The sequence below is a fragment of the Bufo bufo genome, chromosome 4 (assembly GCF_905171765.1).
Source record: "Bufo bufo chromosome 4, aBufBuf1.1, whole genome shotgun sequence".
In the NCBI taxonomy this organism is placed as follows: domain Eukaryota; kingdom Metazoa; phylum Chordata; class Amphibia; order Anura; family Bufonidae; genus Bufo; species Bufo bufo.
The window spans coordinates 8,961,128-8,985,935 of record NC_053392.1 but is presented as its reverse complement, the minus strand read 5'-3'; the positions used below and the strand labels follow the sequence as shown (position 1 = coordinate 8,985,935).

General features: G+C 45.3%; 3 protein-coding genes across 3 annotated transcripts in view; 2 read left to right on the top strand and 1 right to left on the bottom strand.

Moving 5' to 3' along the window:
• LOC120998324 (aspartic and glutamic acid-rich protein-like) overlaps nt 1-24,808 on the bottom strand; it is a 2,513,920-nt gene that overhangs the window by 102,680 nt on the left and 2,386,432 nt on the right. The gene's annotated exons all lie outside the window — the stretch shown is intronic.
• Nucleotides 1-24,808, top strand: part of LOC120998305 (gastrula zinc finger protein XlCGF26.1-like) — a 4,064,644-nt gene that overhangs the window by 2,560,367 nt on the left and 1,479,469 nt on the right. The gene's annotated exons all lie outside the window — the stretch shown is intronic.
• LOC120998344 (gastrula zinc finger protein XlCGF26.1-like) overlaps nt 9,305-24,808 on the top strand; it is a 32,258-nt gene continuing 16,754 nt past the window's right edge. The window contains exon 1 of the mRNA XM_040429010.1: nt 9,305-9,434. Within this exon, the coding sequence (XP_040284944.1) occupies nt 9,410-9,434 (25 nt within the window). The 5' untranslated portion in view covers nt 9,305-9,409. The remainder of the gene's footprint in view (nt 9,435-24,808) is intronic.

Here is a 24,808-nt window from a genome sequence, read left to right as displayed (position 1 = left end):
CACATTTCCTGTATACAGGACACATCCCTCCTCCTGTAGTATATACCGATAGAGCCGGACACATTTCCTGTATACAGGGCACATCCCTCCTCCTGTAGTATATACCGATAGAGCCGGACACATCCCTCCTCCTGTAGTATACACCGATAGAGCCGGACACATTTCCTGTATACAGGACACATCCCTCCTCCTGTAGTATATACAGATAGAGCCGGACACATTTCCTGTATACAGGGCACATCCCTCCTCCTGTAGTATATACCGATAGAGCCGGACACATTTCCTGTATACAGGACACATCCCTCCTCCTGTAGTATATACAGATAGAGCCGGACACATTTCCTGTATACAGGACACATCCCTCCTCCTGTAGTATATACAGATAGAGCCGGACACATTTCCTGTATACAGGGCACATCCCTCCTCCTGTAGTATATACAGATAGAGCCGGACACATTTCCTGTATACAGGACACATCCCTCCTCCTGTAGTATATACAGATAGAGCCGGACACATTTCCTGTATACAGGGCACATCCCTCCTCCTGTAGTATATACAGATAGAGCCGGACACATTTCCTGTATACAGGGCACATCCCTCCTCCTGTAGTATATACAGATAGAGCCGGACACATTTCCTGTATACAGGACACATCCCTCCTCCTGTAGTATATACCGATAGAGCCGGACACATTTCCTGTATACAGGACACATCCCTCCTCCTGTAGTATATACCGATAGAGCCGGACACATTTCTTGTATACAGGACACATCCCTCCTCCTGTAGTATATACCGATAGAGCCGGACACATTTCCTGTATACAGGGCACATCCCTCCTCCTGTAGTATATACAGATAGAGCCGGACACATTTCCTGTATACAGGGCACATCCCTCCTCCTGTAGTATATACCGATAGAGCCGGACACATCCCTCCTCCTGTAGTATATACCGATAGAGCCGGACACATTTCCTGTATACAGGGCACATCCCTCCTCCTGTAGTATATACAGATAGAGCCGGACACATTTCCTGTATACAGGGCACATCCCTCCTCCTGTAGTATATACCGATAGAGCCGGACACATTTCCTGTATACAGGGCACATCCCTCCTCCTGTAGTATATACAGATAGAGCCGGACACATTTCCTGTATACAGGGCACATCCCTCCTCCTGTAGTATATACAGATAGAGCCGGACACATTTCCTGTATACAGGGCACATCCCTCCTCCTGTAGTATATACAGATAGAGCCGGACACATTTCCTGTATACAGGACACATCCCTCCTCCTGTAGTATATACAGATAGAGCCGGACACATTTCCTGTATACAGGACACATCCCTCCTCCTGTAGTATATACAGATAGAGCCGGACACATTTCCTGTATACAGGACACATCCCTCCTCCTGTAGTATACACCGATAGAGCCGGACACATTTCCTGTATACAGGACACATCCCTCCTCCTGTAGTATATACAGATAGAGCCGGACACATTTCCTGTATACAGGGCACATCCCTCCTCCTGTAGTATATACCGATAGAGCCGGACACATTTCCTGTATACAGGACACATCCCTCCTCCTGTAGTATATACAGATAGAGCCGGACACATTTCCTGTATACAGGACACATCCCTCCTCCTGTAGTATATACAGATAGAGCTGGACACATTTCCTGTATACAGGGCACATCCCTCCTCCTGTAGTATATACAGATAGAGCCGGACACATTTCCTGTATACAGGACACATCCCTCCTCCTGTAGTATATACAGATAGAGCCGGACACATTTCCTGTATACAGGACACATCCCTCCTCCTGTAGTATATACCGATAGAGCCGGACACATTTCCTGTATACAGGACACATCCCTCCTCCTGTAGTATATACCGATAGAGCCGGACACATTTCCTGTATACAGGACACATCCCTCCTCCTGTAGTATATACAGATAGAGCCGGACACATTTCCTGTATACAGGGCACATCCCTCCTCCTGTAGTATATACCGATAGAGCCGGACACATTTCCTGTATACAGGACACATCCCTCCTCCTGTAGTATATACAGATAGAGCCGGACACATTTCCTGTATACAGGGCACATCCCTCCTCCTGTAGTATATACCGATAGAGCCGGACACATTTCCTGTATACAGGACACATCCCTCCTCCTGTAGTATATACAGATAGAGCCGGACACATTTCCTGTATACAGGGCACATCCCTCCTCCTGTAGTATATACCGATAGAGCCGGACACATCCCTCCTCCTGTAGTATATACCGATAGAGCCGGACACATTTCCTGTATACAGGGCACATCCCTCCTCCTGTAGTATATACCGATAGAGCCGGACACATTTCCTGTATACAGGGCACATCCCTCCTCCTGTAGTATATACCGATAGAGCCGGACACATTTCCTGTATACAGGGCACATCCCTCCTCCTGTAGTATATACAGATAGAGCCGGACACATTTCCTGTATACAGGGCCCATCCCTCCTCCTGTAGTATATACAGATAGAGCCGGACACATTTCTTGTATACAGGGCCCATCCCTCCTCCTGTAGTATATACAGATAGAGCCGGACACATTTCCTGTATACAGGACACATCCCTCCTCCTGTAGTATATACCGATAGAGCCGGACACATTTCCTGTATACAGGGCACATCCCTCCTCCTGTAGTATATACAGATAGAGCCGGACACATTTCCTGTATACAGGGCACATCCCTCCTCCTGTAGTATATACCGATAGAGCCGGACACATTTCCTGTATACAGGACACATCCCTCCTCCTGTAGTATATACAGATAGAGCCGGACACATTTCCTGTATACAGGGCACATCCCTCCTCCTGTAGTATATACCGATAGAGCCGGACACATTTCCTGTATACAGGGCACATCCCTCCTCCTGTAGTATATACAGATAGAGCCGGACACATTTCCTGTATACAGGACACATCCCTCCTCCTGTAGTATATACAGATAGAGCCGGACACATTTCCTGTATACAGGACACATCCCTCCTCCTGTAGTATATACCGATAGAGCCGGACACATTTCCTGTATACAGGGCACATCCCTCCTCCTGTAGTATATACAGATAGAGCCGGACACATTTCCTGTATACAGGGCACATCCCTCCTCCTGTAGTATATACCGATAGAGCCGGACACATTTCCTGTATACAGGACACATCCCTCCTCCTGTAGTATATACCGATAGAGCCGGACACATTTCCTGTATACAGGACACATCCCTCCTCCTGTAGTATATACCGATAGAGCCGGACACATTTCCTGTATACAGGGCACATCCCTCCTCCTGTAGTATATACAGATAGAGCCGGACACATTTCCTGTATACAGGACACATCCCTCCTCCTGTAGTATATACAGATAGAGCCGGACACATTTCTTGTATACAGGACACATCCCTCCTCCTGTAGTATATACAGATAGAGCCGGACACATTTCCTGTATACAGGGCACATCCCTCCTCCTGTAGTATATACAGATAGAGCCGGACACATTTCCTGTATACAGGACACATCCCTCCTCCTGTAGTATATACCGATAGAGCCGGACACATTTCCTGTATACAGGGCACATCCCTCCTCCTGTAGTATATACAGATAGAGCCGGACACATTTCCTGTATACAGGGCACATCCCTCCTCCTGTAGTATATACCGATAGAGCCGGACACATTTCCTGTATACAGGACACATCCCTCCTCCTGTAGTATATACCGATAGAGCCGGACACATTTCCTGTATACAGGGCACATCCCTCCTCCTGTAGTATATACCGATAGAGCCGGACACATTTCCTGTATACAGGGCACATCCCTCCTCCTGTAGTATATACCGATAGAGCCGGACACATTTCCTGTATACAGGGCACATCCCTCCTCCTGTAGTATATACAGATAGAGCCGGACACATTTCCTGTATACAGGACACATCCCTCCTCCTGTAGTATATACAGATAGAGCCGGACACATTTCCTGTATACAGGACACATCCCTCCTCCTGTAGTATATACCGATAGAGCCGGACACATTTCTTGTATACAGGACACATCCCTCCTCCTGTAGTATATACCGATAGAGCCGGACACATTTCCTGTATACAGGGCACATCCCTCCTCCTGTAGTATATACCGATAGAGCCGGACACATTTCCTGTATACAGGGCACATCCCTCCTCCTGTAGTATATACCGATAGAGCCGGACACATTTCCTGTATACAGGACACATCCATCCTCCTGTAGTATATACAGATAGAGCCGGACACATTTCCTGTATACAGGGCACATCCCTCCTCCTGTAGTATATACAGATAGAGCCGGACACATTTCCTGTATACAGGGCACATCCCTCCTCCTGTAGTATATACCGATAGAGCCGGACACATTTCCTGTATACAGGACACATCCCTCCTCCTGTAGTATATACAGATAGAGCCGGACACATTTCCTGTATACAGGACACATCCCTCCTCCTGTAGTATATACAGATAGAGCCGGACACATTTCCTGTATACAGGGCACATCCCTCCTCCTGTAGTATATACAGATAGAGCCGGACACATTTCCTGTATACAGGGCACATCCCTCCTCCTGTAGTATATACAGATAGAGCCGGACACATTTCCTGTATACAGGGCACATCCCTCCTCCTGTAGTATATACAGATAGAGCCGGACACATTTCCTGTATACAGGGCACATCCCTCCTCCTGTAGTATATACAGATAGAGCCGGACACATTTCCTGTATACAGGGCACATCCCTCCTCCTGTAGTATATACAGATAGAGCCGGACACATTTCCTGTATACAGGGCACATCCCTCCTCCTGTAGTATATACAGATAGAGCCGGACACATTTCCTGTATACAGGACACATCCCTCCTCCTGTAGTATATACAGATAGAGCCGGACACATTTCCTGTATACAGGACACATCCCTCCTCCTGTAGTATATACAGATAGAGCCGGACACATTTCCTGTATACAGGACACATCCCTCCTCCTGTAGTATATACAGATAGAGCCGGACACATTTCCTGTATACAGGGCACATCCCTCCTCCTGTAGTATATACAGATAGAGCCGGACACATTTCCTGTATACAGGACACATCCCTCCTCCTGTAGTATACACCGATAGAGCCGGACACATTTCCTGTATACAGGACACATCCCTCCTCCTGTAGTATACACCGATAGAGCCGGACACATTTCCTGTATACAGGACACATCCCTCCTCCTGTAGTATATACCGATAGAGCCGGACACATCCCTCCTCCTATAGTATATACCGATAGAGCCGGACACATTTCCTGTATACAGGACACATCCCTCCTCCTGTAGTATATACAGATAGAGCCGGACACATTTCCTGTATACAGGACACATCCCTCCTCCTGTAGTATATACCGATAGAGCCGGACACATTTCCTGTATACAGGACACATCCCTCCTCCTGTAGTATATACAGATAGAGCCGGACACATTTCCTGTATACAGGACACATCCCTCCTCCTGTAGTATATACAGATAGAGCCGGACACATTTCCTGTATACAGGACACATCCCTCCTCCTGTAGTATATACAGATAGAGCCGGACACATTTCCTGTATACAGGACACATCCCTCCTCCTGTAGTATATACAGATAGAGCCGGACACATTTCCTGTATACAGGGCACATCCCTCCTCCTGTAGTATATACAGATAGAGCCGGACACATTTCCTGTATACAGGACACATCCCTCCTCCTGTAGTATATACAGATAGAGCCGGACACATTTCCTGTATACAGGACACATCCCTCCTCCTGTAGTATATACCGATAGAGCCGGACACATTTCCTGTATACAGGGCACATCCCTCCTCCTGTAGTATATACAGATAGAGCCGGACACATTTCCTGTATACAGGGCACATCCCTCCTCCTGTAGTATATACCGATAGAGCCGGACACATTTCCTGTATACAGGACACATCCCTCCTCCTGTAGTATATACCGATAGAGCCGGACACATTTCCTGTATACAGGACACATCCCTCCTCCTGTAGTATATACAGATAGAGCCGGACACATTTCCTGTTTACAGGGCACATCCCTCCTCCTGTAGTATATACAGATAGAGCCGGACACATTTCCTGTATACAGGGCACATCCCTCCTCCTGTAGTATATACAGATAGAGCCGGACACATTTCCTGTATACAGGGCACATCCCTCCTCCTGTAGTATATACCGATAGAGCCGGACACATTTCCTGTATACAGGGCACATCCCTCCTCCTGTAGTATATACAGATAGAGCCGGACACATTTCCTGTATACAGGACACATCCCTCCTCCTGTAGTATATACCGATAGAGCCGGACACATTTCCTGTATACAGGACACATCCCTCCTCCTGTAGTATATACCGATAGAGCCGGACACATTTCCTGTATACAGGGCACATCCCTCCTCCTGTAGTATATACAGATAGAGCCGGACACATTTCCTGTATACAGGGCACATCCTTCCTCCTGTAGTATATACCGATAGAGCCGGACACATTTCCTGTATACAGGGCACATCCCTCCTCCTGTAGTATATACAGATAGAGCCGGACACATTTCCTGTATACAGGGCACATCCCTCCTCCTGTAGTATATACAGATAGAGCCGGACACATTTCCTGTATACAGGGCACATCCCTCCTCCTGTAGTATATACCGATAGAGCCGGACACATTTCCTGTATACAGGACACATCCCTCCTCCTGTAGTATATACAGATAGAGCCGGACACATTTCTTGTATACAGGACACATCCCTCCTCCTGTAGTATATACAGATAGAGCCGGACACATTTCCTGTATACAGGGCACATCCCTCCTCCTGTAGTATATACAGATAGAGCCGGACACATTTCCTGTATACAGGGCACATCCCTCCTCCTGTAGTATATACAGATAGAGCCGGACACATTTCCTGTATACAGGGCACATCCCTCCTCCTGTAGTATATACAGATAGAGCCAGACACATTTCCTGTATACAGGACACATCCCTCCTCCTGTAGTATATACAGATAGAGCCGGACACATTTCCTGTATACAGGGCACATCCCTCCTCCTGTAGTATATACAGATAGAGCCGGACACATTTCCTGTATACAGGGCACATCCCTCCTCCTGTAGTATATACCGATAGAGCCGGACACATTTCCTGTATACAGGACACATCCCTCCTCCTGTAGTATATACCGATAGAGCCGGACACATTTCCTGTATACAGGGCACATCCCTCCTCCTGTAGTATATACAGATAGAGCCGGACACATTTCCTGTATACAGGACACATCCCTCCTCCTGTAGTATATACAGATAGAGCCGGACACATTTCCTGTATACAGGACACATCCCTCCTCCTGTAGTATATACCGATAGAGCCGGACACATTTCCTGTATACAGGACACATCCCTCCTCCTGTAGTATATACCGATAGAGCCGGACACATTCCTGTATACAGGGCACATCCCTCCTCCTGTAGTATATACCGATAGAGCCGGACACATTTCCTGTATACAGGACACATCCCTCCTCCTGTAGTATATACAGATAGAGCCGGACACATTTCCTGTATACAGGGCACATCCCTCCTCCTGTAGTATATACAGATAGAGCCGGACACATTTCCTGTATACAGGGCACATCCCTCCTCCTGTAGTATATACAGATAGAGCCGGACACATTTCCTGTATACAGGGCACATCCCTCCTCCTGTAGTATATACAGATAGAGCCGGACACATTTCCTGTATACAGGGCACATCCCTCCTCCTGTAGTATATACCGATAGAGCCGGACACATTTCCTGTATACAGGACACATCCCTCCTCCTGTAGTATATACAGATAGAGCCGGACACATTTCCTGTATACAGGGCACATCCCTCCTCCTGTAGTATATACAGATAGAGCCGGACACATTTCCTGTATACAGGACACATCCCTCCTCCTGTAGTATATACAGATAGAGCCGGACACATTTCCTGTATACAGGACACATCCCTCCTCCTGTAGTATATACAGATAGAGCCGGACACATTTCCTGTATACAGGGCACATCCCTCCTCCTGTAGTATATACCGATAGAGCCGGACACATTTCCTGTATACAGGACACATCCCTCCTCCTGTAGTATATACAGATAGAGCCGGACACATTTCCTGTATACAGGGCACATCCCTCCTCCTGTAGTATATACCGATAGAGCCGGACACATTTCCTGTATACAGGACACATCCCTCCTCCTGTAGTATATACAGATAGAGCCGGACACATTTCCTGTATACAGGACACATCCCTCCTCCTGTAGTATATACCGATAGAGCCGGACACATTTCCTGTATACAGGGCACATCCCTCCTCCTGTAGTATATACAGATAGAGCCGGACACATTTCCTGTATACAGGACACATCCCTCCTCCTGTAGTATATACCGATAGAGCCGGACACATTTCCTGTATACAGGACACATCCCTCCTCCTGTAGTATATACAGATAGAGCCGGACACATTTCCTGTATACAGGGCACATCCCTCCTCCTGTAGTATATACAGATAGAGCCGGACACATTTCCTGTATACAGGGCACATCCCTCCTCCCCTGTAATAAAGGGCTGCTTGGCGTTGCCCGGGCAGACGGTTCTTCAGTCTCCTCCACAGTAACCGCAGAATGTCCGCTCTGTGCGGCTACAGCGGAACTAAAAACCCTCCGGGTCCTAAAGGGTTAAAGGGAAGACTTAAAGGGCTACTCCGGGTGCAGCAGGCTATCCCCATCCCCAGGGGTGACTATAATATGGGAGGGGTCTGATCGCTGGGACCCCCATCAGTTTCTGTGGAGCCCCCTGCAGGTAGAGCAGGTGCACTGCCGACTACATCTACACCGGGGCCTCTTACCTGCTGATGTGAAGGAGGCCTCCATTCCGGCCGCTTCTCATCACATCACCGGAAATAAGAAGCAGTGAAGAAAAGAAGTGTTACTGAAGGACCTGGGATGATGTCACCACCATGTGATTTATCTGGAGGCGGAGTTTAGAAGTAAAGTGATGAAGGACCTGTAAATGACGTCATTGTCATGTGACCAGATATGGAGGGGGCCGGTGTAACTCGTCACATGACATTGACGTCTTTGCAGGTCCTTCATTACTTTACTTCTAAACTCCGCCTCCTGATAAATCACATGGTGGTGACATCATCCCAGGTCCTTCAGTAAAGACAGTAACACTTCTTCTCTTCTCTGCTGAGCTCCGCCCCGTCCTCCGTCGATCGGTGACGTCACCCCATGCAGTTCTGCTTATTTCCGGTGATGTGTTGAGAAGCTGCCGGGATGGAGGCCTCCTTCACATCAGCAGGTAAGAGGCCCCGGTGTAGATGTAGTCGGCAGTGCACCTGCTCCACCTGCAGGGGGCTCCACAGAAACTGATGGGGGTCCCAGCGGTCTCCCATATTATAGTCACCCCCGACCCCTGGGGATGGGGATAGCCTGCTGCACCCGGAGTGCCCCTTTAACCACCTCAGCCCCCAGTGCTTAAACACCCTGAAAGACCAGGCCACTTTTTACACTTCTGACCTACACTACTTTCACCGTTTATTGCTCGGTCATGCAACTTACCACCCAAATGAATTTTACCTCCTTTTCTTCTCACTAATAGAGATTTCATTTGGTGGTATTTCATTGCTGCTGACATTTTTACTTTTTTTGTTATTAATCGAAATTTAACGATTTTTTTGCAAAAAAATGACATTTTTCACTTTCAGTTGTAAAATTTTGCAAAAAAAACGACATCCATATATAAATTTTGCTCTAAATTTATTGTTCTACATGTCTTTGATAAAAAAAAAATGTTTGGGTAAAAAAAAAATGGTTTGGGTAAAAGTTATAGCGTTTACAAACTATGGTACAAAAATGTGAATTTCCGCTTTTTGAAGCAGCTCTGACTTTCTGAGCACCTGTCATGTTTCCTGAGGTTCTACAATGCCCAGACAGTACAAACACCCCACAAATGACCCCATTTCGGAAAGTAGACACCCTAAGGTATTCGCTGATGGGCATAGTGAGTTCATAGAACTTTTTATTTTTTGTCACAAGTTAGTGGAAAATGATGATTTTTTTTATTTTTATTTTTTTTCTTACAAAGTCTCATATTCCACTAACTTGTGACAAAAAATAAAAACTTCCATGAACTCACTATGCCCATCAGCGAATACCTTGGGGTCTCTTCTTTCCAAAATGGGGTCACTTGTGGGGTAGTTATACTGCCCTGGCATTCTAGGGGCCCAAATGTGTGGTAAGGAGTTTGAAATCAAATTCTGTAAAAAATGACCTGTGAAATCCGAAAGGTGCTCTTTGGAATATGGGCCCCTTTGCCCACCTAGGCTGCAAAAAAGTGTCACACATCTGGTATCTCCGTAATCGGGAGAAGTTGGGGAATGTGTTTTGGGGTGTCATTTTACATATACCCATGCTGGGTGAGAGAAATATCTCGGTCAAATGCCAACTTTGTATAAAATAATGGGAAAAGTTGTCCAGGGCAGTATAACTACCCCACAAGTGACCCCATTTTGGAAAGAAGACACCCCAAGGTATTTCGTGATGGGCATAGTGAGTTCATGGAAGTTTTTATTTTTTGTCACAAGTTAGTGGAATATGAGACTTTGTAAGAAAAGAAAAAGAAAAAAAATCATCATTTTCCGCTAACTTGTGACAAAAAATAAAAACTTCCATGAACTCACTATGCCCATCAGCGAATACCTTTGGGTGTCTTCTTTCCAAAATGGGGTCATTTGTGGGGTGTTTGTACTGTCTGGGCATTGTAGAACCTCAGGAAACATGACAGGTGCTCAGAAAGTCAGAGCGGCTTCAAAAAGCGGAAATTCACATTTTTGTACCATAGTTTGTAAACGCTATAACTTTTACCCAAACAATTTTTTTTTTTTTACCCAAACATTTTTTTTTTTTATCAAAGACATGTAGAACAATAAATTTTGAGAAAAATTTATATATGGATGTCGTTTTTTTTGCAAAATTTTACAACTGAAAGTGAAAAATGTCATTTTTTTGCAAAAAAATCGTTAAATTTCGATTAATAACAAAAAAAGTAAAACTGTCAGCAGCAATGAAATACCACCAAATGAAAGCTCTATTAGTGAGAAGAAAAGGAGGTAAAATTCATTTGGGTGGTAAGTTGCATGACCGAGCAATAAACGGTGAAAGTAGTGTAGGTCAGAAGTGTAAAAAGTGGCCTGGTCTTTCAGGGGGTTTAAGCACTGGGGGCTGAGGGGGTTAAGAGGACGCTGACTTCTAATATTGTATACAGGACTGGTGGCAACATCTTTAAGAGGTGGTGGTCTTTACTGGTTTTACTGATTCAAACCCAACTGTGAATTTACATATTCAACAATGTTGTGGATGAACTCTTCCGGGTTAGATGGACTATCTCCTGTAGCGTCACGATAATCCTGGCTGCGCTCATTTTTGCTACCAATAATTAATACACAGATATATGAACAATCTGGTTTGCCAAGAAAATTATGGAACGTTTTACTATTTGCACAAATAATTAATAAATGAACTCGATGTTAGCAGCGCCTCCAATTTATGCCGGGGATATAAAGCAAATGCTTTATCTAAAAGAAAATGGATCAGAGGAAAAATTTCAAAGGAAATTGATCCTAGAGGTGGACATATAAAACACCTCAAAAATAATTTGTCGTTAATTTAATTACCGTATTTTTCGCCCTATAAGACGCACCGACCCATAAGATGCACCTAGGTTTTTGGGGAGGAAAATAAGAAGAAATATATTTTTAACCAAAAGTTGTGCTTTTGGTGGGTTTGGAACTAATGGTGATCTGTGGATGACTGACACTGTTATGGGGGGATCTGTGAAGGACACTGTTATGGGGGATCTGGGGATGACGCACTGTTATGGGGGATCTGGGGATGGCACTGTTATGGGGGGGGGGATCTGTGCATGACGCACTGTTATGGGGAGGATCTGTGGATGACGCACTGTTATGGGAGGATCTGTGGATGACGCACTGTTATGGGGGGATCTGTGGATGACGCACTGTTATGGGGGAGGATCTGTGGATGACGCACTGTTATGGGGAGGATCTGTGGATGACGCACTGTTATGGGGGGGGATCTGTGGATGACGCACTGTTATGGGGGGGGGATCTGTGAATGACGCACTGTTATGGGGGGGGATCTGTGGATGACGCACTGTTATGGGGGGGGATCTGTGGATGACGCACTGTTATGGGGGGGGATCTGTGGATGACGCACTGTTATGGGGAGGGATCTGTGGATGACGCACTGTTATGGGGGGGGATCTGTGGATGACGCACTGTTATGGGGGGGGATCTGTGGATGACGCACTGTTATGGGGGGGGATCTGTGGATGACGCACTGTTATGGGGGGGGTTCTGTGGGTGACGCACTGTTATGGGTGGGATCTGTGGGTGACGCACTGTTATGGGTGGGATCTGTGGATGACGCACTGTTATGGGGGGGGATCTGTGGATGACGCACTGTTATGGGGGGGGATCTGTGGATGACGCACTGTTATGGGGGGGGATCTGTGGATGACGCACTGTTATGGGGGGGGGTTCTGTGGGTGACGCACTGTTATGGGTGGGATCTGTGGATGACGCACTGTTATGGGTGGGATCTGTGGATGACGCACTGTTATGGGGGGGATCTGTGGATCTGTGGCTGGCACAGTTATATATGTGCCATCCACAGACCCCCCAGCCCATAACAGTGCCATCCACAGACCCCCCACCCCATAACAGTGCCATCCACAGACCCCCCACCCCTTAACAGTGCCATCGACAGATGTTCCCCATAAAACTGTCATCCACAGATTCCCCCCCCCGCCGCCGCTCCAGTGCTGCAGTATAAAAATATAAAATGTCTCATTCAATTAAAAGTTATTACACATGCCCCCCCACTCCTAATATTACCGTACATCCTAACAGCTTCTGTACAACCCAGACAGGCCGGGCGGCCGGCGCGTCACTCACTGACGTCACTTGCCTGCGCCGCCTGCTTCATTCATAAAGTAGGCGGCGCAGGCACGTGACATCAGGGAGTTACGCTGCCGCCCACTGTAACGCACCTAGTTGATCAGTTAGGATCTCAACTGCGGAAGCAATGGACATCCACTATTATCCCACCGCCCTTGTTCTTGGCTGTGGGATTCGCGGTTACTCAGTATGTACCCCAGGCGTCTCTCTCAGTCTTGGGCGGAGAATTTGGGGTAACAAAATCATTTACCGCTATCCATCTATTTAGTATTACTGCTGGAGAGGAAGGTCTCCCAGTATTACAGGAGTCACAAGTTAGTATAAGCTTGTGCACAGTTCAGAGTTAGAATATAGCATGCCCTCAGTTTAGTATATAGTATGCAGTAGGTTCAGAGCATGTCCACAGTTTAGTATATAGTATGCAGTAGGTTCAGAGCATGACCACAGTTTAGTATATAGTATGCAGTAGGTTCAGAGCATGTCCACAGTTTAGTATATAGTATGCAGTAGGTTCAGAGCATGTCCACAGTTTAGTATATAGTATGCAGCAGGTTCAGAGCATGTCCACAGTTTAGTATATAGTATGCAGTAGGTTCAGAGCATGACCACAGTTTAGTATATAGTATGCAGTAGGTTCAGAGCATGACCACAGTTTAGTATATAGTATGCAGTAGGTTCAGAGCATGACCACAGTTTAGTATATAGTATGCAGTAGGTTCAGATGTCCTCAGTTTAGTATATAGTATGCAGTAGGTTCAGAACATGTCCACAGTTTAGTATATAGTATGCAGTAGGTTCAGAACATGACCACAGTTTAGTATATAGTATGCAGTAGGTTCAGAGCATGTCCACAGTTTAGTATATAGTATGCAGTAGGTTCAGAACATGTCCACAGTTTAGTATATAGTATGCAGTAGGTTCAGAACATGTCCACAGTTTAGTATATAGTATGCAGTAGGTTCAGAGCATGTCCACAGTTTAGTATATAGTATGCAGTAGGTTCAGAGCATGTCCACAGTTTAGTATATAGTATGCAGTAGGTTCAGAGCATGTCCTCAGTTTAGTATATAGTATGCAGTAGGTTCAGAACATGTCCTCAGTTTAGTATATAGTATGCAGTAGGTTCAGAACATGTCCACAGTTTAGTATATAGTATGCAGTAGGTTCAGAGCGTGTCCACAGTTTAGTATATAGTATGCAGTAGGTTCAGAGCATGTCCACAGTTTAGTATATAGTATGCAGTAGGTTCAGAGCATGTCCACAGTTTAGTATATAGTATGCAGTAGGTTCAGAGCATGTCCACAGTTTAGTATATAGTATGCAGTAGGTTCAGAGCATGTCCACAGTTTAGTATATAGTATGCAGTAGGTTCAGAGCGTGTCCACAGTTTAGTATATAGTATGCAGTAGGTTCAGAACATGTCCACAGTTTAGTATATAGTATGCAGTAGGTTCAGAGCGTGTCCACAGTTTAGTATATAGTATGCAGTAGGTTCAGAGCATGTCCACAGTTTAGTATATAGTATGCAGTAGGTTCAGAGCATGTCCACAGTTTAGTATATAGTATGCAGTAGGTTCAGAGCATGTCCACAGTTTAGTATATAGTATGCAGTAGGTTCAGAGCATGTCCTCAGTTTAGTATATAGTATGCAGTAGGTTCAGAACATGTCCACAGTTTAGTATATAGTATGCAGTAGGTTCAGAGCATGTCCACAGTTTAGTATATAGTATGCAGTAGGTTCAGAGCATGTCCACAGTTTAGTATATAGTATGCAGTAGGTTCAGAGCATGTCCACAGTTTAGTATATAATATGCAGTAGGTTCAGAGCATGTCCACAGTTTAGTATATAGTATGCAGTAGGTTCAGAGCATGTCCACAGTTTAGTATATAGTATGCAGTAGGTTCAGAGCATGTCCACAGTTTAGTATATAGTATGCAGTAGGTTCAGAGCATGTCCACAGTTTAGTATATAGTATGCAGTAGGTTCAGAGCATGACCACAGTTTAGTATATAGTATGCAGTAGGTTCAGATGTCCTCAGTTTAGTATATAGTATGCAGTAGGTTCAGAGCATGACCACAGTTTAGTATATATTATGCAGTAGGTTCAGATGTCCACAGTTTAGTATATAGTATGCAGTAGGTTCAGAGCATGTCCACAGTTTAGTATATAGTATGCAGTAGGTTCAGAGCATGTCCACAGTTTAGTATATAGTATGCAGTAGGTTCAGAGCATGTCCACAGTTTAGTATATAGTATGCAGTAGGTTCAGAGCATGTCCACAGTTTAGTATATAGTATGCAGTAGGTTCAGAGCATGTCCACAGTTTAGTATATAGTATGCAGTAGGTTCAGAGCATGTCCACAGTTTAGTATATAGTATGCAGTAGGTTCAGAGCATGTCCACAGTTTAGTATATAGTATGCAGTAGGTTCAGAGCATGTCCACAGTTTAGTATATAGTATGCAGTAGGTTCAGATGTCCTCAGTTTAGTATATAGTATGCAGTAGGTTCAGAGCATGTCCACAGTTTAGTATATAGTATGCAGTAGGTTCAGAGCATGTCCACAGTTTAGTATATAGTATGCAGTAGGTTCAGAGCATGTCCACAGTTTAGTATATAGTATGCAGTAGGTTCAGAGCATGTCCACAGTTTAGTATATAGTATGCAGTAGGTTCAGAGCATGTCCACAGTTTAGTATATAGTATGCAGTAGGTTCAGAGCATGTCCACAGTTTAGTATATAGTATGCAGTAGGTTCAGAGCATGACCACAGTTTAGTATATAGTATGCAGTAGGTTCAGAGCATGTCCACAGTTTAGTATATAGTATGCAGTAGGTTCAGAGCATGACCACAGTTTAGTATATAGTATGCAGTAGGTTCAGATGTCCTCAGTTTAGTATATAGTATGCAGTAGGTTCAGAGCATGTCCACAGTTTAGTATATAGTATGCAGTAGGTTCAGAGCATGACCACAGTTTAGTATATAGTATGCAGTAGGTTCAGATGTCCTCAGTTTAGTATATAGTATGCAGTAGGTTCAGAACATGTCCACAGTTTAGTATATAGTATGCAGTAGGTTCAGAACATGTCCACAGTTTAGTATATAGTATGCAGTAGGTTCAGAGCATGTCCACAGTTTAGTATATAGTATGCAGTAGGTTCAGAGCATGTCCACAGTTTAGTATATAGAATGCAGTAGGTTCAGAGCATGTCCACAGTTTAGTATATAGTATGCAGTAGGTTCAGAGCATGTCCACAGTTTAGTATATAGTATGCAGTAGGTTCAGAGCATGTCCACAGTTTAGTATATAGTATGCAGTAGGTTCAGAGCATGTCCACAGTTTAGTATATAGTATGCAGTAGGTTCAGAGCATGACCACAGTTTAGTATATAGTATGCAGTAGGTTCAGATGTCCTCAGTTTAGTATATAGTATGCAGTAGGTTCAGAGCATGACCACAGTTTAGTATATATTATGCAGTAGGTTCAGATGTCCACAGTTTAGTATATAGTATGCAGTAGGTTCAGAGCATGTCCACAGTTTAGTATATAGTATGCAGTAGGTTCAGAGCATGTCCACAGTTTAGTATATAGTATGCAGTAGGTTCAGAGCATGTCCACAGTTTAGTATATAGTATGCAGTAGGTTCAGAGCATGTCCACAGTTTAGTATATAGTATGCAGTAGGTTCAGAGCATGTCCACAGTTTAGTATATAGTATGCAGTAGGTTCGGAGCATGTCCACAGTTTAGTATATAATATGCAGTAGGTTCAGAGCATGTCCACAGTTTAGTATATAGTATGCAGTAGGTTCAGAGCATGTCCACAGTTTAGTATATAGTATGCAGTAGGTTCAGAGCATGTCCACAGTTTAGTATATAGTATGCAGTAGGTTCAGAGCATGACCACAGTTTAGTATATAGTATGCAGTAGGTTCAGATGTCCTCAGTTTAGTATATAGTATGCAGTAGGTTCAGAGCATGTCCACAGTTTAGTATATAGTATGCAGTAGGTTCAGAGCATGTCCACAGTTTAGTATATAGTATGCAGTAGGTTCAGAGCATGACCACAGTTTAGTATATAGTATGCAGTAGGTTCAGAGCATGTCCACAGTTTAGTATATAGTATGCAGTAGGTTCAGAGCATGTCCACAGTTTAGTATATAGTATGCAGTAGGTTCAGAGCATGTCCTCAGTTTAGTATATAGTATGCAGTAGGTTCAGAGCATGTCCTCAGTTTAGTATATAGTATGCAGTAGGTTCAGAGCATGACCACAGTTTAGTATATAGTATGCAGTAGGTTCAGATGTCCTCAGTTTAGTATATAGTATGCAGTAGGTTCAGAGCATGTCCACAGTTTAGTATATAGTATGCAGTAGGTTCAGAGCATGTCCACAGTTTAGTATATAGTATGCAGTAGGTTCAGAGCATGTCCACAGTTTAGTATATAGTATGCAGTAGGTTCAGAGCATGTCCACAGTTTAGTATATAGTATGCAGTAGGTTCAGAGCATGTCCACAGTTTAGTATATAGTATGCAGTAGGTTCAGAGCATGTCCACAGTTTAGTATATAGTATGCAGTAGGTTCAGAGCTGGTTTGTATCGCCTCACACCAGCAGGATCCACCCCACTCAGAGTTCCAGGACATTAATCACAGCAGGTAACAGGCATATACTTGCGGTTAGTTGGTCCTGACTAGGAAGCCAGCAGTGGGAAGCCAGTGGCAAGAAGGTAGGCAGTCCTTCACGCTGTTGTTAGGGATCCAGGTCTGGATATGTGGACAGAGTCCTCAGATGCAGTGGAGCTAGCAGGGTGCGCACTCCATTAGTGAAACACCCTGCTTAGCACCTGTCTTCTATTTAAGGCCCGGAGGTCAGTGGGCGGAGTCACAGGACGGCCCAGCGGCCACTGCGTTCCACGCTGGAACGCAAGCCAGCGTATCATCGCAGACGGCCGGTGCGTTCCACGCTGGAGCGCAAGTCAGCGTATCATCACAGGGAGCCGCTGTGATTCAGGCTGTACTGTTACACCCGCCCGGTCTGCCTGGCTGCATTCTACAGAAGCTATTAGGATGTACGGTAATATTAGGAGTGGGGGGGCATGTGTAATCACTTTTAATTGAATGAGACATTTTATATTTGTATAGTGCAGCACTGCACCGCCCCGCCGCAATTGCCGGCCCCCAGCTCCTCCTCCCAGTCCCTCCTTGCTCTCGCACACATCGCAGCCAGTGATGTAAAAATTTCAGCATTCGCCCCATAAGACGCAGGGGCATTTTCCCCCCATTTTGGGGGGGGGGGGGGGGAGTGCCTCTTATGGGGCGAAAAATACGGTATATTGTGCAATCAGTAAATAAGGTACAAGCGTCTATGCAAAAATTATAAATTATTTATTATACAATAACTTAAAATGCAATCAAAGCTTAATGAATGTGAAACTCAATAATATGCAATAACACAGTGATATGCAGTACCCTAAATTCGCCACTAGATGGCTCTAACACAACTACCAATAACTTAAAATGCAATCAAAGCTTAATGAATGTGAAACTCAATAATATGCAATAACACAGTGATATGCAGTACCCTAAATTCGCCACTAGATGGCTCTAACACAACTACTATCACAATAGTGATAAGGACAGTTACGAACCCTTGCTCTGCTGAAACTATGACCAATCTCGGATATCGGGTAGTATTGCTACATAAGTTATAAATTATCAAGCCTGAAATGACTATGGAATGAATATTCCAATCAGAGATTCTCTCTGATATCAATATTAGATCTTTTATTCAGTAATATGCATCTTTACTGAGTAGTGATAATATTGATGTAGTACATCTAACATTACACATCCGCAATAAAGTGGGGAGTTTCCTAAATATCAAGCTAATTTAATTCAATCAATACTACACATAATAAAGTTATAAGTTACCCGAGAATGCAGATGATATGCAGAGTCTAAGGAAAGTCAGCTCTAAGGTCCGTTCTGATCATTGGGATTTTTCTCCTGGGATCTCTCCTTTCTTTCTTTGTTTCTCTGTGTTTCCTGTGTTTTCTGTTGCTCCATGTTGTCGTTTTTCCCCTTTTATGTGTGTGTGGTTTATGATCACAAATTTATTAGTTAGACACACCTTCCTAACTTGGAGTTTTCCAATCATTGTCGGTTAGGCGTGTACATATAATAATGACTGTGATGTCACAATTACCCAGAATGCATTTAGCTGTTGGTGCAATGTTATCTATTCATACCTAGGTGGCACTGTTGCATAGGCTACTAGCATCATCACTATTAAGGGTAACTGTCCAGGTCTGATTTCTCTTATATTCTATACACATAATATATGGAATTCTAAATCAAAGTTAAGGGATTATCTTTGACACATAAACCAATTAAGGCATAGACTTTGTGGTACCATTTAGACTTTTCCCATACTCTCAAATTTATGTACCGATAAGACGTGTGTCTCCCTGTTACTCCAACGATTGATTGTTAGTTAAAATAACTAACAACATTTTACACTTCTTCTCAAATAAGATAATAGATCCCTCTCTGCAAGGCTCTGTCCTGCAAGGCTCTGTCCTAGGACCCCTGCTCTTCTCTATCTACACTTTTGGCCTGGGACAGCTCATAGAGTCCTATGGCTTTCAGTATCACTCTTATACTGACAACACACAAATCTACCTCTGGTCCAGACATCACCACCTTACTATCCAGAATCCCACAATGTCTATCTTCTATATCATCCATCTTCGCCTTTCGCTTTCTAAAACTTAACATGGATAAAACAGAATTCATCATCTTTCCCCCATCTTGCTCAACCCTCCCAACAGACCTATCTATCACGATCAATGGCTGCACACTATCCCCGGTCAACCAAGTCCGCTGCCTTGGAGTGACCTTGGATTCTGCCCTTTCCTTCCGACCGCACATCCAAGGCCTTTCCACCACCTGCCGCCTCCAACTCAAAAACATCTCCCGCACCCGTGCTTTCCTTAACTTTGAATCTGCGAAAATGCTTGTACATGCCCTCATCCTCTCCCGCCTAGACTACTGCAACACTCTCCTCTGTGGCCTTCCATCTAGCACTCTCGCACCCCTCCAATCTATCCTCCACTCTGCTGCCCAACTAATCCACCTCTCACCCTATTACTCCTCTGCCTCCCCATTGCCCAGCGAAATCACTTCAAAGTACTAACAAATACATACAAGGCCGTCCATAATCTGTCCCCTCCCTACATCTCTGAGCTACTTTCCTGATACATCCCCACATGCAATCTCCGATCCTCACAAGACCTCCTTCTCTCCTTTCCTCTTATCACCTCTTCCCACAATCGCCTCCAAGATTTCTCCCGTGCATCCCCCACACTCTGGAACTCGCTACCCCAACATATCAGACTCTCACCTACAGTGGAATCCTTCAAAAGAAACCTGAAAACCCACCTCTTCATATAAGCCTACAACCAGTGACCCTGCTGCCTCTATACCGCCATGACCTGCTTCACCCGCACCTAGTGTGTCTTTTTCCCATACCATGTAGATTATAAGCCCTCACGGGCAGGGCCCTCGCTCCTTCTGTACCAGTTTGTAACTCGTCTTGTTTATGATTAGTGCAATTGTCTGTATTATATATGTGCACCTCTTCTCATATGTACAGTGCTATGGAATGAATGGCGCTTTAATAATAAATAATAATAATAGATGCATTGACGTCCTTCATAATATTCAACAACATAGTACAATACATATGCCCTATTGATTATCTTATACTAAAATTTAATGTTCATTATACTTATACATATACATCACAGAATTTCTGCTTCATCAATAGACTTTAAACCGTAGGGATAAATAGCACCAGATGCGTCTAGAAAATATCCTTATCTCAGTCATAAATCTATAAGGAGAAAAGAATGACCCTTCTCAGACTGGTACAGCTACATAGAAGAAATTATATGAACTGAACCTCTTTCGGCCTACTTTAAAATACATACACAATGGTGAATATAACACAACATGTCCTATTATACATCAAATCCACTATAATTAGGATATTTTGATATAAATTTTATACACCTATGAAAAGGCACAACTGTAAGACCTGCTGATAATTTTTTATATCTTACTTTAAAAAAAAAATGAAAATGGTGATTTGAATTACTTTTGTTACTTTTTTGTTGTTGTTGTAATGTTTAGTCCCCTCAGGACTTGTACATGTGATCTTATTGCTCATAGACTGTAATAGAATACTATTGCAGTCTATGGGATTTTTACTGGCTGTCTATAAAGTCACAAGGCCCAAGGATGTCATAGCAACATATTGGAGCCTCTCAATTTCTCACCTCTGTGTCTCCACAGATGCATCCAGGAGAAAAAATCCCCCCGAGAGATGTCCCAGTCCTCTGTATTCCCAGGACTGTCCAGAGGAGAAGCTCCCAGAGAACCATCAGGTAGATGGAGCTGAAGTCTCCCCATAATCCGACCAGAAAGGGATTAAATCAAAGATCATTTTACAGTTCTCTTCTTTAGGATGAAAATCTGATGGATATTAAGCCTGAGGTTAAAGATGAAGAAGAAGAGGAGAGTGATTTATGGGGCGATCATCAGTGTAAGGAGGGGGGGGGGGGGGGTGTCACCTGGATACTACTCCCATCATCTCATCAGCACATGTAATAATCTCTCCTGCCCCTGTGTGTTTCCTACAGATGGACTCATAGAAGTTAATCCCCCCGAGAGATGTCCCCGTCCTCTGTATTCCCAGGACTGTCCAGAGGAGAAGCTCCCAGAGAACCATCAGGTAGATGGAGCTGAGCCCTATACACATCTATATAGGGGGGTCCTGCAGTCATAGAGGGGTCATAGATGGTGGGGGTCTCTTATGTGGATCTGTTAGATTTCCCACCTGTCTGCTGTATTGTACTGAATTGTTACAGATGACAAATCAGGGGGAAGATGTGACTGATATTAAAGTGGAGGATGAAGAAGAGCGGATGATGGGCGATCACCCGTGTAAGAGTGAGGTGGAGGAGGACATTCCAGTCCATGTGACCACAGGTATGGAATCATGAATGGAGGAAGGGATATGGGAGGTTTCTTCAGGTGTTTTGCCAGACAAAACTTCAGGTTTGGATCCTCTTTATAATTGAGGTGAAAACTACAATTAAAATGAAGTTTACTATGATATTAATATATAAAACAGTAATCGTATACCCATATATGTACACAAATAGAAAACTTACATCACTGATATAACATCATCGGACAGACACATCGTCTGTGAAGCCCTTTTCAGCAGAAGCAGTCGGTCTTGATGGAGAGCGCCGTTTTCTATAGATGGACTTTGACCATTAGCTGAAAAGTTCCAGCTTTTATATAGTTTAACCAGTGATCTCCACCTCCTAGTGGAATGTCGCCAGCTCCTGCAGTCTGTAAGTCACTGCGTGTATGGTGTTTATCTGGTATTCCAGACCTTGACGTGGCCACACTCAGATCAGCAATAAATCAGAATCCCGAGACAACGGCTAAGTCTCTCAGGTCCGTGTTCATTTATAGGTCATAATGATTCTATCTAATAAATGGGACAACACCTTGCAGAAACTTTTCACACTGGTCCTCAGTTCATGCACAAACGATCAGACTTTATAAGGTGAGGCTCCAGTAAAGTAGCACTCCGGGCAGTGACCCCTGTGTTATGTGCCGGAGCGGAGGGAGCTGTGACTGCAGATAGAACTTGGTTACCGGCTGCTGCTCTTCTCCTGGACACCCTGCACGCCGCTCATACATTAGGGTCGGAGTTACCTCTCCTACTGCTTGGTTTGTACTGGTGACATTAAGAGCTAACAGATTAATGAGCGCTATAGCTATAGTGCCATAGCTCTTCTCCCCATGTTTTATATTGTCTTCCCGGTGTGGCGGATGGGTGTCTGCCCCTGGGGCACGGAGGTGTCTGCTCTTCTGCCCCTGGGGCGGAGAGGTGTCTGCTGGTGTGCCCCTGGGGCGGAGAGGTGTCTGCTGGTGTGCCCCTGGGGCGGAGAGGTGTCTGCTGGTGTGCCCCTGGGGCGGAGAGGTGTCTGCTGGTGTGCCCCTGGGGCGGAGCGGTGTCTGCTGGTGTGCCCCTGGGGCGGAGAGGTGTCTGCTGGTGTGCCCCTGGGGCGGAGAGGTGTCTGCTGGTGTGCCCCTGGGGCGGAGAGGTGTCTGCTGGTGTGCCCCTGGGGCGGAGAGGTGTCTGCTGGTCTGCCCCTGGGGCGGAGAGGTGTCTGCTGGTCTGCCCCTGGGGCGGAGAGGTGTCTGCTGGTCTGCCCCTGGGGCGGAGAGGTGTCTGCTGGTCTGCCCCTGGGGCGGAGAGGTGTCTGCTGGTCTGCCCCTGGGGCGGAGAGGTGTCTGCTGGTCTGCCCCTGGGGCGGAGAGGTGTCTGCTGGTCTGCCCCTGGGGCGGAGAGGTGTCTGCTGGTCTGCCCCTGGGGCGGAGAGGTGTCTGCTGGTCTGCCCCTGGGGCGGAGAGGTGTCTGCTGGTCTGCCCCTGGGGCGGAGAGGTGTCTGCTGGTCTGCCCCTGGGGCGGAGAGGTGTCTGCTGGTCTGCCCCTGGGGCGGAGAGGTGTCTGCTGGTCTGCCCCTGGGGCGGAGAGGTGTCTGCTGGTCTGCCCCTGGGGCGGAGAGGTGTCTGCTGGTCTGCCCCTGGGGCGGAGAGGTGTCTGCTGGTCTGCCCCTGGGGCGGAGAGGTGTCTGCTGGTCTGCCCCTGGGGCGGAGAGGTGTCTGCTGGTCTGCCCCTGGGGCGGAGAGGTGTCTGCTGGTCTGCCTCTGGGGCGGAGAGGTGTCTGCTCTTGATCAGCCTCTACCTTGACCATTACCTGTTCTGCTCAGTGATTCTGGAGCCATTCTGGGTTTCTTCCTAGGAATTTTAGCAAATGTGCGGATCAGACTATAGGCATGGTGGCCATCTTTGATGGGTCTCTGGTAATTGTGGTATATCCGTGCTTATGCCTGGATCATTTTATAGACATGGTGTCCATTGTTGTTGTGTTCTCTGGTGTTGTAGATTTCCTGTACATGTGTCAGAGCTTGACCCATACACAGTTCAGATGTTGAGGGGGTGACAATCTTGATAGTCACTAGGGTTGCGGTGGTGTTGGCACAGAAGCCATCATCTGGTACATATATGGGAGCACTGGCATCTTTGGTGGTAATCTGAGTTAGGCTCCGTCAAGGTTCGGCATATTTTCTGGAGACAGTGATTTCCTCTGGTGGCCATATGATAGACCAGTATAATCTGTAGACTCTGTGCATGGACTGGAAGCGAGTGCATGCGCAGTTCAGGGTGCGCCTTTATCCTTGCAGCTGAAAACCTCAGGTGTAGTCTGAACAGACAGCAAGACTAGAATGCTGTTTTGTTTTTGTTTGTTTTTTTGAGATCCAGGCAGAACACTTTTAACGAAGATTAGGTTATACACAGGAAAGTCTCAAACCACAGCAAGAAAAAACAACAATAATAGCGATATTCGTTCTGTATGTTTGCAACACGTCTCAGCCTAATAGAACGTTAAAAATGAAAACAATAAAGTTTTAATAGAACCAAACGAAAAAAAGGGTATAGAACCGTAGTAGATATAAAAAACAGACAAACAGGAGGTCTAGGACGTGGAGAGGGATTGGATTGATTACCATCCACATTCAAGATCACCTGACTAATAGCCTATTGTTT